We start from the raw sequence: 16947 nt of genomic DNA, 5'->3' as shown, positions 1-16947 counted from the left end.
AAGCTCATAGATACAGAAAACAGATTGATGGTTGGTTGCCAGAAGCAGGATGGCATACAGGGTGAGTGAATTGAACCAAAGTGGTCAAAGGTACAAACTTCTAATTATAAAATAAATAAGTCATGAAGATGTAAATGTACAGCTTGACAATTAGAAATAATAGTATTGTATTTTATATTTAAAAGTTGCTAAGAGAATAAATCTTAGAAATTCTCATCTCAAGAAAATAATTATAAAAATGTGTGGTGACGGATGTTAACTAGACCTATTGTCATGATCATTTTATAATATATGCATATATTAAATCAACATGGTGTACATCTGTAACTAATATAATGCTATATGTTAATTATATCTCAATAAAAAATAAATAAAAATTTCAGAAAGAAACTACTTTCAAAAATTTTGAAACTTCTTTCAAAATTCTTTTTGAAAGTCACATTGTACTGGCTTCCCACCTTATGGGCAATTTCTAGCCATAATAATTATTCCAAAAGCCTTTTAATAACAATGATTAATTACTTTGTTCATAAATTTTAATAGGCCATAAGCTAATTTACTGGTGTCTTTAAATGTTTATTTTAGAATTAAAACCCTTATTGTTGACTGTTAAATGAAAACTATAAATTGATGACATTATTTATAAGTGGTATTGTAAATGTAAATTTAAAAATTCAACATTGAAAATAAAATTATGTGATTTTTTCAGTAATAATATGAAACAAATTTGAGTAGAACACAACATGGTAGGAAAAATAACGTTCTTAGTAAATTATGAAAGCTGTGGAGCAGAAATGTACTTGGAATTGGTTATTGTATATAAATAATTCATAATTGTGTCAAACAAGCTACGATATTCTACTGGTTTATACAGACTGACCTGTAAGTATTATATTTTATAAATATTTTTATGTTTATACAGTCAGAACTACAAAAATGTTGGTGATAAATCTTATTTTGAACTAAGAGTATTGGCATATTATTACAAAATCTCTATCTGCTACCTCTCATTGATTGAATTTCAGATGTTTGAGCCTTTGAGGAACTACTTTGTAAATACTCTAAATTTTCTTACATTTTTTTCAAAATTAGTTGGAAATCTCTAATCAAAATGTTCAGCAAGATTCAAATTTGGAAGTTAATAAAGAATTTTGATTATTAAAAGCAAATCTCATAAATGAAGGGACAAATTAATTCTTACAGAAACAATGAATGGTGTAAATAAATAACAGTGACAGCTCTAGAGATATACAAGATTTAATTTTAATTTTTCTGTTAAAATTCTTTGAAACATCGCAACTTGACAGAAAAGTCTTTTTACCTTTTATGAAGTCCTATTTATAATTAGGTAGTTTTATTTTATACGAAAATGAAATGACATTGAGAATACCCATGGTTGTACGGCATCTACCTTTGCTGAGACATTCAAAAGAATATTAAGACAGTTCTGACAATTTTTATCTTATAAAAATGTGTCAAGAAAAGTCATCTGTAAATGGAAGTAAAAAGACAGTACCTATCAAAATATTTGGGCTGATAAACTTACTCATATCAGCATAAAAATAGAATTAAGAATATTTTCCACTTATCTTCCTGAGCACCTATAGAAGCATTTTCTCAATTAAAATTATTATATTTACAAAGTGGAATAATTTGAATAAACTTAATGATAAAATGCACCTTTGAAGAAGACTTGTGAAATTTTATGAAAAATTTAAAATAAGATGATTGAAAATAAATTTTACAGAAAAATGTGACACAGCGTAAACTGATCAAAGCACCATGAAAAATTATTCAGTTTATATTATGTTTAATATTCAGAGAGTCAACCTAAATTTGTTTTAATTTTGCTTTATTTAAAAAAATCAAGCACTGGGTGTTGTATGTAAGTGATGAATCATGGGAATCTACCCCCGAAACCAAGATCACACTGTATAAACTATTTGTTAGCTAACTTGACAATAAATTATGTTAAAAACATTTTTTAAGTAATAGAAGATCAAGGATTTAAAAAAATCTTTTTGATTACCTCTCATTATAGAACCAGTGATATAATAAATCGGTTTGTTGATCAATTAAGTAAATTTTCAAAATAATATAATTTAATAATTTTAATGCCCTATTGACACCCAAAAGTGACTCATTTAGATACTAACCTGTATGGTCACCATAACTATAACCTTATTTTTGATTCCAATTTCTACTTTTGACAGTCATGTTGAGTCATGAAAGTTCAGATAAAACATTCACTAATTCATTGTCATTGATGTATTCAGCAGTCGCTTATTAGGTCAATCTATTAGCCAAATATTCTGGGTGCTTTGAATATATTTGTGAACAAAACAAAGATCCCTGGCTTCATGGAGTCAACATTTTAGCATGGGGAGAAGGGCATCATCTAGCAATAAACAACGGCATAATACATAAATAGATTTATCACAAATTAGTAAGTGATAAATCCTTTGGAAAACAAAAATTCAAGCAAAGTAACAGGAATTGTGAATGTGAGAAGTGTTAAGGAAATGAAATGCTGCACATTAAATAGGTGAGAAGGTGACATTTGAGCAAAGATTTGATGGGATTAGGGGAATTAGCCATGGAATTATCTAGGGAGAAAGGAGGCCACAAAAGGCAGAGGCACACAACTGAAATGCCTGAGAAACAGGAGACCAGGATGGTGGGAGGGGAACAATGTGAGGGAATGTAGTAGGATATGAGGTGTGAAGGGCAAGAGAGGGAATGTGGCTGGAGAGGATATGATAGAGGCAGAGGGCGCCTGGGTGGCTCAGTTGGTTAAGCAAGTAACCAACTGTTGATTTCAAAGGAGGTTATTATCTCATGGTTTGTGAGGTTGGGCTCTGCACTGACAGGATGCTTTGTCTCCCTCTTCTTCTGCCCCTCCCCTGCTTGCACTGTGTCTCAAAAATAAACATTTTTTAAAAATCCTCTATTTTTGCATTGCAATATCTAAAAGAATTTTGATCTGATTAAATTTTGCACATTCTTGTCTTTTATTTTAGTTTGGCTTTGTTATTAAATATCAGTAATCTCTCTGATTACCAAAAGGAGGTAAAGGAGGTTAGGTCCTTTGTATTTCCTTGATTTCTGGCTCTTCCAGGCTTCAGTTTTCAGGGAAGGAGTTCAGAAGTTTGACTTTCTCATGGGATGTTAGCAATAAGATTTAACTTAATTGTTTTCTACTTTATATGTGCTCCTGAAGACTTTGTGAAAAATTTATCTCTTTAATAAATGAAATTATGAAATATTTTAGTAATTTGCCAATGAATTTTATAAGGATTGCCAAAAGTGATAGCCTTATTTTTAATTGAAAAGTCAAACTTCATCTATAAAACATGATGCATATTTTGAGTGTGAACCTGAACTCAGAATCTGGGCACCACTATTAGCTATACTGTCTTGTGCAAAGAACTTACACTTTCTCAACTTCAATTTGTATAAATGGGAATCCGCAATAAGACCCACATCACAAGTTTATTGTGAAAAAATTTTAAGGTATGTGAAAATGTGATCAAATGTTAAATGATATACAAATGCTGGGAACTATTATCATCATCAGAAATGACACTGAGATACCATTCGTCCATTCTAAGCCTTTAGAAAAGCATTTTTCAAGCTTCTTCCCTAAATGCTTAATTTTTTTTTCTTTTTTTTAAAGTTTTTTTTTTTTTTAATGTTTATTCACTTTTGAGAGTCAGAGAGAGACAGAGCACAAGCGGGGGTGGGGCAGAGAGAGAAGGAGACACAGAATCAGAAGCAGGCTCCAGGCCAGCTCAGCTGCCAGCACAGAGTCCAACGCGGGGCTTGAACTCACGAATCGTGAGATCATGACCTGAGCTGAAGTCGGACACTTAACCAACTGAGCCACCCAGACACCCCAATACTTAATTTTTTCCACTCACAATTTTTTAAATTTAATTTCAGCGTAGTTAACTACAATGTTATATTGATTTCAGGTGTACAATACAGCGATTCCATCAGGATAAGTGTATTCTTAATCCCCTTCACCTATTTCAACCAATTCCCCACCCACCTCCCCTCTGGCGACCATCAGATTCTTCTCTATAGTTAAGAATCTGGTTTTTTTTATTTGTCTCTTTTATTTTTCATTTGTTTGTTTTGTTTCTTAAATTCTTTATATGAATGAAATCATATGGTATTTGTCTTTCTCTAACTGGCTTGTTTCACTTAGCGTTATACTCTCTAGATCCATCCATGTTGTTGCAAATGGCAAGATTTCATTCTTTTTTATAGCTGAGTGATACTCCATTGCATCTATACACCACCTCTTCTTTATCCACTCATCTGCCAGTGAGCACTTGGGCTGCTTCCCCAATTTAGTTATTGTAAATAATGCTGCAGTAAACACGGGGGTGCATATATCCTTTCGAATTGGTGTTTTTGTGTTCTTTAGCTAAATATCCAGCAGTAGAATTACTGGATCATAAGGTAGTTTTATTTTTAATTTTTTGAGAAACCCCCATACTTTCTTCCACGGTGACTGTACCAGTTTGCATTCCCACCGACAGTGTACAGGGGCTCCTTTTTTCCCCATCCTCACCAACACTTGTTGTTTATTGTGTTTTTGATTTTAGCCATTCTGACAGGTGTGAGGTAATATCTCATTTTGATTTGCATTTCCTGATGATGAGTGATGCTGTCTGCTCCAAATTCTTAATACCTTCTTTTCAAAACAGTTTTAAAAAAAGTAAAGCCCTCAATAATTAAAGGAAGGGATTTAAGCTAAATATGTTATATTCCATTGCTTCTCAAACTTGAACGTGCATAGCAGTTACCTGGCTGTCTTGTTAAAATGCAGTCTGGGGGCGCCTGGGTGGCGCAGTCGGTTAAGCGACCGACTTCAGCCAGGTCACGATCTCGCGGTCCGGGAGTTCGAGCCCCGCGTCGGGCTCTGGGCTGATGGCTCAGAGCCTGGAGCCTGTTTCCGATTCTGTGTCTCCCTCTCTCTCTGCCCCTCCCCCGTTCATGCTCTGTCTCTCTCTGTCCCCAAAAAATAAATAAACGTTGAAAAAAAAAATTTAAAAAAAAAATGCAGTCTGGTTCATTAGGTCTGAGGTAGAACCTGGAGTCTGCAATTCAAACAGGTTCCTACAGGATACAGATGCTGTGTGTTTGCCAACCACACTTGGAGTATCAGAGTTGTATACTCATCTCGACATAAAATGCATTTAGCTGCCTAACATTTGCTTTGCTGTTTCATTATATTTATGAATCACAAAATACTCTAAACACAGTAGCTTTGGTGTTTTAAACACTGAATTCAGGGTCAACACAAAAAAGGACCTGAGAAAATAATTTATACATATATGAAAAGAGAAAGATTACAAAAGGAAGGGAGCAGAGAGAAGCAATCCCCAAATCTTCAGATATGCTGTACGTCACTGATGGAAACCTGAGTGTTCTCAAAGAAACTGTTAATCCAGATCCTGTGGTTGAATTTTACTTTCCTTAAGGAACTTTCTATCCTCAAGTATGAAACTAAATAAACTCTTGGGATACAAAGAAATTAATACTGCTAAGCCCATGAACTGATAATGAACATGTGGCTAAGATTATTTTTTACCAGGTATTTGTAGTTCTTATTATCACAACAGTTGTCTCTACTATTAATGCCAATAGGTCATTAGGTGTGTTTGTAAAATTGTTACACAAGGTCCTAAACAAATTCATGGTGCTGCTGGTGCACATTGTCCACATTTTAGATTTCATTCATTTGGTTTCTGGAGACTTTGTCTCTTAATAAAACATACATAGTCCTTCATTTTTACCTTTGGAGAGATTTTTAGAGATATTCATAGAATATAGAAAAACTTTCCTCTCAAGGTAATATAAGAGATAAAGTGATAGAGACAAAACGATGCAAGTTAAAAGTTTTAAGAATTAAGTAAATTCAAATTTGATTTAAAAAATTGCTTCATACCTATGTGAAAATGTGCTTGTATTCTCTGCTAAATAACATTAAACTAGACATTGATTAAATATGCACCAATGCCACAAAGTTTCCTCAGATTTCATGGCCACTTACACTTCAGGAAAATCAGAAGTATTTTAACGAGTAGCCAGTGGCAGTTTGGATGAGAAAAGCAAAATAAAACAAACAAAAGAACAGAAACAGGTCTCTACAGCTTAATGGATAGAACTGAGGCTTTCATAAGAGTTTGCTGATTGATGTGGGTCAGCGAAACAGCTAGCATTATAACCGGTGTCTTTGAAGGAAACCACCTTCTGCACCAAGAATGGATCCTTAAGAGCACTCTCAGCCATAGAAGGTGGGGCACCATGTTCCCAAAGCACACAGTATTCTTCTTTATTGTGGTGTTTATCGTATTTGCTGTAGTTAGCTGCTGGCTTGTCTCTCTCTGTGATATCCTAGAGAACACAGCGTTCATATACATGTACCCTATATTTGGTGCATCCTGCAGGTTCGATGACTATTTGATCAATGAAAATGAATGATTTGTGGCATTTTCATTTTCTTCTTTATTTTATTTTTTTATTTTTTTTCAACGTTTATTTATTTTTGGGACAGAGAGAGACAGAGCATGAACGGGGGAGGGGCAGAGAGAGAGGGAGACACAGAATCAGAAACAGGCTCCAGGTTCTGAGCCACCAGCCCAGAGCCTGACGCAGGGCTCGAACTCCCGGACCGCGAGATCATGACCTGGCTGAAGTCGGACGCTTAACCGACTGCGCCACCCAGGCGCCCCCCTTTTTTTTTTTTTTTTTAATTTTTTTTTCATTTTCTTCTTAATATAACCATTGAACACAATAGACAGTAAGTTAAAAAAGGCATCAACTATACATGCCCACTTCTTTCACTTCAGTTTTCATTGAGGAAAACACAGTTTGAATCTGCCTAAGTCACAGATGGTGATCAGACTTACCAAGCAATTAGTAATAAGTCCAAGTTTCCACTTGTATTTGTCCTTGCAGGCAGAGCCTGGGAGCATAGAGTATTTTCTGGTAACAAATGGGAATCTGGCCAACCAGCAATCTGCGCATTAGTATTCTAATAACCAGAGGCCAGCGTGCCATAGTGCTGCGTCAGAACAAATTTATGAAACCGGGTCCAAAGGCTCATTAAAATGGTCACAATTCAGTGACTACCCAGTAAAATTAGACTACAGTTTCATTCCCACAACAGTGTATATTTTAACATACTATTAAGGACATTTTTCAAGTGTTAAAACTAGCTTTGATTCCGTGAAGGGGAAAAAAAAAAAAAAAAACAAGATTAGAAACCCAGGTACTTTTGACCCTATTGGCTCCACTTTCAGCTTTCAGCTTAAAATGCTTCAAATGTCCAAGTTTTAGAGCACAAGGTAGGCTGTACTTGCATTTGCAAGTCTGGCGCATTTTTTTTCCTTAGAGTAAAAATACTTCCAGGCAGTTCCATCAAACCACAGGGTTGTGAACCTACCTGGCCAAGAAATCTCAAGCAATCAATTGGGTGGATCATGGTTCCCCCATTGCTCCCTACAGCATTCTTTTAATCATACATCCTGCACCATGATGCCAAAACTCCTGGGGACTCAGAGAATATTACTTTATATGCTACTTTCCACAGCCAAACCAGCATTAAGTGGCATAGAAAATGTGACATCCAAAATCCGGTTAAGAGCAATGTGATAGCGGGAAAGTGCCAGACTGTGCGTCTGGTGCAGCTCCGGTTCAAGGCTGCCGCGGACTCTCAGACAGTCATCTCTCTCAGGACAGGGGCAAGGTATCAGTCGGTGCCTGGCACATGGGCCATGCTCGATAAGAGAGACAGTTGTAGTGAACTGAGCTAACGATATTATTACGAATGCCATTTAATTTCTCGGTACCTCAAACATCTATGTACATGATGTGGGAGTAATGACTCCTGCTCTGCTTATTTCACAGGATTTTTTTGAGGATCTAAACTAATAAATGCAAAAACACTTGTAAATGATAGGGTGCTTATACTAGGGTAATGTATGGTTTCATGCATTCACTTGTCAAACATAACAGACTATTTTCTTTATCTCCTGAATTTTTATTCAATGGAATAGTAATGAATCCCTAAATCTTTTAAATGTGAACAATAAAAGGCTCTGAATGAGTTTTCCGAGCAGTCTATATGCCATGGCTGAATTATTTAAACTTTTATTTAAACTGGGAAAGGAAACAAAACAAAAAATCTCAAGATTATATTACTTATAGGTAATTCTTCTAGAAAAATATTTCTTTTATTTTTTCCATCTAAAAAATGATATTGATGATGTATATACCTTTATTATACTATGAGTTATACATTGCTTTCATTTTTTAATGGTTTTTTTTTTGAGAGAGAGACAGAGCATGAGTGGGGGAGGACCAGAGAGAGAGGGAGACACAGAATCAAAAGCAGGCTCTAGGCTCTGAACTGTCAGCACAGAGCCCAACATGGGGCTCAAACTCATGAACTGTGAGATCATGAACTGAGCCAAAGTGAGACACTCACCCAGGTGCCCCAGGAATATAAGTTAGGCATCACTTTAATATCAGTGTTAAATTCCTCTAGAAATGGCAGATGCCAACAGGGATCACTAGTGGTAGAGGTAAGTAGCAAGTGCCTATTTGTTGTAGTAGTGTAAATAATATGCAGTTGAAAAGATTAAAATAAATTTTCACCTGAGGATATTCCAAATTGAAACGTGGCAAAAAAAAAATAAATGTAAAATGTTTTCTAAATATTTCAGTGTATTTCATAAACCTGTGTTCTGGAAGGACACCGTTTTGCTGAATGTTTACACGTGTGTCATCCAAAATATACTCTGTGTTTATACACACATGCACGAGCGCACACACGCGCACACACACACACTTGAGTTAAACATAACTGAATGTTTCTTTTTTTTTCCAGAATCTTATCCTTTCATATGCATTACAAATATCCAAGAGAGAGATAAATTATAGCATTTTTACAAAACTTATGTTACCATTATTTATTTGCTTGGCAATATACCTGTTAACATCTTCCAAAACATAGTTCAAATAAATATCACTTTAGGAAATGTGCTGACAATGTGTTTGGCTAGAAACACTACAACCTGTGCAAGGATATACCTTCTGGTCTGTATGAATTTAATCAACCAGTAGACAGACCCACTGAACACCTGTTGGATAAATAACACCGTGCAGGATAAAAGTCCAACGTCAAAGGGAGGCACTCAGTAGTCTGTGCCATTGGAGCAATGTAATAACATAAAATGGGGATCGCAGTGTTTGGGTGTTGAAGTAGAGGTATCTTCCCAAGAGTCATAAAGCATGAACTAATAGAATGCTGTTACCATCATCTTTTGTTGCACACTAGCAAAAATCGGTCAAAGAAATGCATTTACATGTTTTGAATATCATTTCTGAGAATGACACTTTGGAACAGTACCTGTCTCCATTTGCCTCATCTCATTTACCTCAAACCAGAATAGGTTCATCTCATTGACTTTTTCCAGTTCTCTAACTTTATAGTTGTTTCTGTCATGGTATGTTGACATCACTTATTTAGCTTCAATATAAAGAAGCAAGGAAAACTGATTAAATTTTTTAGAACATTTAATATGTTTTTAAGTAGTTTACTGTGAAAAGATATAGTTATTAGCCCAACAGGATATTTTTCAGTTTGTTTGATTCTGAGGTTTAATTCTAGAAGAATAATTTTAGAGTAAGTTTTTATTTTTTCCACCTATTTTTTTCATGCTAACTTGAAATATTGAAACTTCAAAATAAATATGGGGTCTGTTCTTAGTTGGTCCTTACGTAGGCTTATAATGTCATAGGACAAAATGCAGATACCCATCTTCCCTCCTTGTGGAGGTCTCCTGTCTCCAGTCATCTCCTAACCGTGGGTAAGGCTTTCACTCCCTTCTGCTTCATCCCTATGCCTGGAAACGGTTTGGGGGAGTTCTTCCACACAGTATGATGTATATTGCACCCAAACATAAACACTTCAAGAGACCTCCTTTTAATGGTGCTTACCTAATTTTACTGACTCTCTCTACAAGAATATAATTCTAATACTCAGATAATAGAATCCACCTTCTTGATATAGAGGTACCTTTATAGATACTTCTGTAAAACAAGTAGGAATTTAACTAGGATATTTTGGATGATCTCAAAAAAAATTTGTTGAGAATGATAAAACCCGTATCCCTTCTTGAAGACAATATGGGATTTCTAAATATTAGTATTTGGTATGACTCTTTCTAAATTTGGGAATTTAAGAAATAACACTTTATTTTCTGTACCTCAGTATTTTACTCCAAAGCCCCTATCTTTATAAGAATGGCAGAAAATTGAATCTTGGTCATTTTTCCTCTAGTCCTACCTATGGGAAACTTACACAATGTGTGACAATTAGAGAAGAAAACCTCAGGATGTCTCTCCATCATTGACCACAGATTTTACTGTTACGGTGTCATTTGCCTTATTTGCATGGTCCCTTCAAGGCCAACAGCTCTTGAGTCATGAGTACCTGAGCCTTGGCTTCCAAATAAGCCATGTTGGCCTGAAGACACAATTAAACCTTGTATTTAAGTTGAGGACAACGGAAATGCTCATTCATCCAGAGCTTTGCCAAATTTTCTATTTGGTGGTTTGACTCATATAAATGAGTCTTTATATATTCCAGAAACACTTTGTCAAGGATTTCTTCATCTAGTTTGTGGCCTTTCTTTGCATTGTCTTTTTGTGCCTTTTGCTGAGCAGAAATTCTTTTTATTTTACTGTAATGTAGTAGAATTTATCAATCTTGTATTTTAAGGCTAGTGCTTTTTATGTCTGGTTTAGGATTTCCTTTCATACTCTGATCTCATAAAGATATTTTACTGTATTTCTTCTTAAAAGTTATATATTTTGGAGGGGGGTGCCGTGCCTGGGTGGCTCAGTTGGTTAGGCTTCCAACTTCAGCTCAGGTCATGATCTCACTGCTCATGAATTCGAGCCCCACATTGGGCTCTGTGCTAACAGCTCAGAGCCTGGAACTTGCTTCAGATTCTGTCTCCATCTCTCTGCCCCTCCCCTGCTGATGCGCGCGCGCTCTCTCTCTCTCTCAAATATGAAAAATAAAACTTAAAAAAAATTGATAAAAAAAAGTTATATATATTTTGCCTGTCACATTTAGGGTTTTAATCTGATAGTAATTAGTTATTTTTCCGTGCAGTGTAAGGTAGAGGTTCAAGTTGATATTTATCCTCGCAGTAATGTAATCAGTTGTTACAGCCTCAGAAGCCTATCTTTAAACCCGGATCAGCTATGTTATTTCTGTCATAATTCAGACATTCATATATGCGTGTTTCAGTTTGGGAGTTTTCTACTCTGTTGCAATGTTTCATTTTCTATCTTTGTACAAATACTATAGTCTTAATTACTGTAGCTTAAAATAAGTCTGGATAAGGCAAGTTTGCCACCTTTGGGTTTTTTTCCAAGTGGTTATTTTGACCTTTTACTCTGTCATGTAAATCTCAGAATTAACTTACCAACTCCACACAGATATAAAAAGAATGTTTGGTGATATTATTGACATTATACGGAATCAATAAATCAACTTCAGGAGAATTGAAGTGTTTGTTAAATATCAAGTTTTCTAATTTCTCTATTTATGTGAGGTAACCATAAAATCTTCCAATATAGTTATATAATTTTCCTTATAAACATCTTTAAAATTTTATAATGCATTTATCCCTAGGTACTTTACTTTTATACTATGTAAATGACATCTTTTAGAATTATATTTTTAAAACATGTGTTGCTGTGTAGAGATATGAATTTGAATTGTGTATATTGGCATTGAACCCAAGAAGTTTATTAAACTCTTTTATTAATTGTAATAGTCCATGGATATTTTGGAGTTTTTATGTGGACCCAGTTATTATCAACAGTTATGACAGTTTAATTTCTTCCTTCCCACTTCTGGTACTGTTTTCCTGTCTTACTTCATGAACTATGAAATCCAGTACAATGTGATACAGAATTGGTACTAGTGAATACCCTTCTAAATTTCTTGACATGAGGGGCACCTGGCTGACCCAGTCGGAAGAACATGTGACTCTAGATCTCAGGGTCATAAGTTTGAGCCCCATGTTGGGTGTAGACATAATATAAAAATTAGCTAATTAAGTACTCAAATACCTTGATGTTAAAGAAAATGTAGCCAATATTTCACTATTAACTATGACATTTACTAGAGAATTTTTTGTAGATATTCCTTATTAGGAAGGAGGATGAAGTTTCCTTTTCTTCTTAGTTAAAGATTTTAACCCATATGGGTATTGAATTCAGTAATTATATGGTTCATACCCTTTAATGTGGGCACTGTCCCCTGTCCCCTCTAATTCACAAGAACATAAAAGCTAAAGCTCAAGTTCTGGTTTCAGTAAGTGTCTTCAAGGACTAAGCCAGAGCCAGTCTTCCAATTCCATCTGAGTTCCTTTCCTGCTTTGACTCAGACATAGGCTTCTATGAACTCCTTACTTTTTTACTAGCTCAGTGTTGTACTTTTTTAAAAAGTTTTTTTTAACATTTATTCGTTTTTGAGAGACAGAGACAAAGCATGAGCAGGGGAGGGGCAGAGAGAAAGGGAGACACAGAATCTGAAGCAGGCTCCAGTCTCCGCGCTGTCAGCACAGAGCCTGAGGTGGTGTTCAAACTCACGAATGGTGAGATCATGACCTGAGCCGAAGTCAGATGCTTAACTGACTGAGCCAACCAAACGTCCCTCAATGTTGTATATTTTAAAAAAGAGATATATTATACAGTTGACTCTTGAACAACATGGGAGTACTGAGCCCCTGTGCAGTCAAAAATTTACACATAATGTTTGACTCCCCCCAGAACTCAACTACTAATAGCCTACTGTTGACTGGAAACCTTACCAATAACATAAACAATAAATACCTATATTGTATGTTTCATGTATTCTTGTTACTGTATTCTTACAATAGAAGTAAGCTAGAGAAAAGAGAATGTTAAGAAAATCATAAGGAAGAGAAAATACATTTACAGTACTGTAGTATATTTATTGAAAAAAATCTGCATATAAATGGACCTGTGCAGTTCACACCAGTGTTGTTGAAGGGTCAGCTGTATTTTATCTAGAAATTTTGGTTGTTTTCACTGCCGGGTCACTCATTCCTCCCTAATCCAGTGTATTTAGTCCACTGTACAAGAAAGAGAAGTATTCTCCTTCTTTTCTATCAAAATAATGTAAAAAAAAACAAACATTATTTTGATATATTTGATATAGATTTTCTTTCTTATCATGATTTAGAAAGTTTAACTTTATTAAATCTTGGTTTTTATGTGATTTTCCAAACCTTTGTTACCCAACTTTCCAATCCCTTAACTGTTTCACACATTTCTTTAAGACAGAGGTTGGGCAGTTGTATGCAAATACTCTTCTGTCAGGCACTTAAGCATCTTATTGCCTTATCCCAGAGATTTTATCATGATTTTAGTTCACAAGGGCAAAAGTTGTACTCTCTTCTTCTGACTACCCAGGAACTCTATAACTGCACATTCTAGTTTATGAGTGTGTGTGTTGTATTGTTCCTTCAGTAAGCCTGGTATCCTCTAGAGTTCCACTCTTCTACACGCCTTTTCTACATAGATGAAAGATATTATCATTTAAATTAATTCCTCTTAAGAACAAAGCTCTGATCCATGCAAATGTGTATGCAAACTGAGACATTTCTGGCAAAAACCCCGTTGAGAAGGATATCTGGGGGACACCTGGGTGGCTCAGTCCATTAAGCGTCCAACGCTTGATTTCAGCTCAGGCTGTGATCTCTCAGTTCCTGGGGTCGAGCCCCACGTCGGGGTCCATGCTGACAGCATGAAACCTGCTTGGGATTCTCTCTCCTCTCTCTCTCTCTCTCTCTCTCTCAAAATAGATAAACATTCAAAAAAAAGAAGGATATCTCATTCTTTCTTCATTTTACTAAACATTCCTGATTTCTCTACCTCATTCAACATTGTCTTTTTCCATAGTACTTATTGCTTTCTAATATGTTAAGAATTTTTCTGTTTGTTTTCATTGCTGTTGTTGTTGTTGTTTGCCATCTATTTCTCCCCCCAGTAGAAGGTTAGTTTTACAAAGGCATAAATCTAACCTGTTTGGTTACATGACATATGTACCATATGTTACATGACCTGTACCTGTTTGGTACATGACATATCTCAAACAGTGCCTGGCCTAAAGTAGATGCTCAGCAAATATTTGTTGAATAAATGAATAGCATGTAACATTTGTATAGGCAAATGGCGAAAGGAAAAAAAATCTCATCATTTATTTTTCTCAAGTGGATTAATTTTTCCTAATCAGTGCTATATTATTTTTTGCTTTTAGATATCAACATGGCAGGAGAACCCAAACCATACAGACCAAAACCTGGAAACAAGAGGCCCCTTTCTGCACTTTATAGGTAAGTAAGCAATTTTATGATATATAGTAGTGGAAACTTCTTGCAACTTTAAAAAGCAACATAACCTTATAAGGAATCAGATGTTTTAAAGAACAATCCTTCCTGGCATAAAGTACAACAAAATGCTGACAATCAACATACAGATATGTTACCCAGGATTGGCAGGGATCTGTACACCTAACCTTCCCATCTCCACTAAAACAACCCCTCTACAAGATATTCCTCAAATAAAATCTAATAAAAATCTTTCATGACTTTACCTGCCAACGTGCTGGAAAGGACAATACCTTGTGACTACTGCATGCCGTGTACTGTAGGTATTTTTCATGGTGTTTGATTTAATTTAATTTTCATAACCATCCTGCATTGTAGATACTGCTGCTCTTGTCTTACGGATCAAGACCCTGATACACATTTTCTTGGGGAATTTCCCAAAGTCCCACCACTTGTAAGAATGATGGCACCAATATTCAGACTCATGCTGTCTGATGCCATACCTTGAGTTCTTTCCGCCTGATCATTTAGCCTCTTTTGTCACAAAGTATATGCTCATTTCACCCCTATTTCTCTAAAACAACAAATGTAGTCCTTCCCTTCTCCAAAGAGACCTACCTAATACCTTTAACCTTTCCTAATATACTTGGATCTGAGTCAATTTAACATTCCGGTCTTTCCCCTCTCGTTGCCCCAGTTTATCAGTGTCCACATTTATAATCTCAATGCTCGATAGATAAAATTAAACTGTATTTAGCCTCTCTATTGTTCTGTATAAACGTCTATCATGTTAAGTAAAATTCAGTTCATTTGGATAAGAGGACAAGAGTAAGCTCACAGAACTTTTAGTTCTTTAAAAATAGCCACTTATGGGGGGTGCCTGGGTGGCTCAGTTGGTTGAACTTCTGACTTTGGCCTGGGTCATGATCTCAGGGATCACAAGTTTGAGCCCTGCGTCAGGCTCTGTGCTGACAGCTCAGAGCCTGAGGCCTGTGTCTCCCTCTCTCTCTACCCCTCCCCAGCTCACTCTCTGTCTCTCTTTCTGCCAAAAATAAGTAAAAACAGGGGAATCTACGTGGCTCAGTCGGTTATGTGTCTGACTTCAACTCAGATCATAATCTCGCAGTCTATGGGTTTGAGCCCAGCGTCAGACTCAGTGCTGACAACTCAGAGCCTGGAACCCGCTTCAGATTCTATGTCTCCCTCTCTCTCTGCTCTCCCCCACTCACCCTCTGTGTTTGTGTCTCTCTCTCAAAAATAAAGAAACATTAAAAATTTTTAAGTAAATACATACATAAATAAAAACATTAAAAAAAATTTTAATAGCGACTTTTGAAAAAAAAAATGTTCTGTTGCTAAGCCATATGTCCCACTTCATGAACTTTTGCCATTGGCTTTTGTACTGTTAAGTGCCAATTTTGCATCTCTCTGTTAAATCCCCTTTTGTTAGACTTGGCCAATTGTTCCAAGCTATTGAGATCTCCTGTCATCCAATTTATTTGGTTGTCTCCCAGATATGCGTCTTCATTCCATCAGTATCCACATCCAAAGAACTAATGTAAGTGTTGAGCAAGGCCCCCTGTTTTAACCTGATATTATTTGGATAAAGGAGAACTGAGTTCTACTTGTCAAAATTGATTATATTCTAATATAGTACAGTAAGAAGAGTACTCAAAAGATAGCTTGGAGCTGGTTTTTTTCATCTTTGTTCTCTGAGAACTAGCGTATCTCCTTCTTTCAGCCACTCACAGCCTCATTTCCCAAGCTGTGAAATCAAAAAGATCAGAATTAAATGAGTGCCAAGGTCCTATCCATGCTAATGCCCCAGGGCTCTCTAATGCATGACCATTAGAAATCATAAAATAGATATTGAAAATATGTCTTAATTGCTCATATTATTTTAGCTATGTGAATTTACTTCATTTTAATTTAAAAATTTGTATAAAAATGGAAAGGTATAGGCCTTAACAAATTTGATAAATGATCATAAGACAATATTGGTATTAAAGGTCCAAAATGAAGTCACCAGCCAAAGTGAAGTGATACTTTTTGTACCTTGTTTAAGGTAGAGGATACCTTTACAAAAAACTGAAAAAATGCAAGTTCTTTTGTGATCAGATTCATTTTTAAATGTATGTATAGAACTGCCTCTAATGTAGAACATTTCAAAAGCCGTATTTGTAATAATTAACAAAACAAACTGTCAGTGGCTTTTTAAATTTTTTCTCATCAAAGAGTTACCACTGTGCAGTGATGTTTTTTTTCTGATTTTCCCTGTTCTTGGACTGTTTTGATTTTCTTATGAGAAGAGAAGCTTGTGACAAGAAACAGATGTCTTTTTAACTATTATTTCTCTATTACTAAATTACGTTGAATTGTGAATTCAAAAGAATCAAAAGCAGAAGTTCATTTAATCTGATATATTGTATACAAATTACATCGGTGGAGAAATGCTTATTTATCCTGTTTTCATCTGTTTACTCAAATGAAGGCT

General features: G+C 35.5%; 1 protein-coding gene across 8 annotated transcripts in view; it reads left to right on the top strand.

The window, feature by feature from the left end:
* RALYL (RALY RNA binding protein like) overlaps nucleotides 1-16947 on the top strand; it is a 722510-nt gene that overhangs the window by 551905 nt on the left and 153658 nt on the right. For all 8 annotated transcript variants that reach the window (XM_045454722.1, XM_045454725.1, XM_045454718.1 and 5 more), the window contains one exon: nucleotides 14384-14459. In XM_045454722.1, the coding sequence (XP_045310678.1) occupies nucleotides 14384-14459 (76 nt within the window). The remainder of the gene's footprint in view (nucleotides 1-14383; nucleotides 14460-16947) is intronic.

Source organism: Leopardus geoffroyi, chromosome C3, assembly GCF_018350155.1.
Source record: "Leopardus geoffroyi isolate Oge1 chromosome C3, O.geoffroyi_Oge1_pat1.0, whole genome shotgun sequence".
In the NCBI taxonomy this organism is placed as follows: domain Eukaryota; kingdom Metazoa; phylum Chordata; class Mammalia; order Carnivora; family Felidae; genus Leopardus; species Leopardus geoffroyi.
This window is presented reverse-complemented; position numbering and strand designations above follow the sequence as displayed.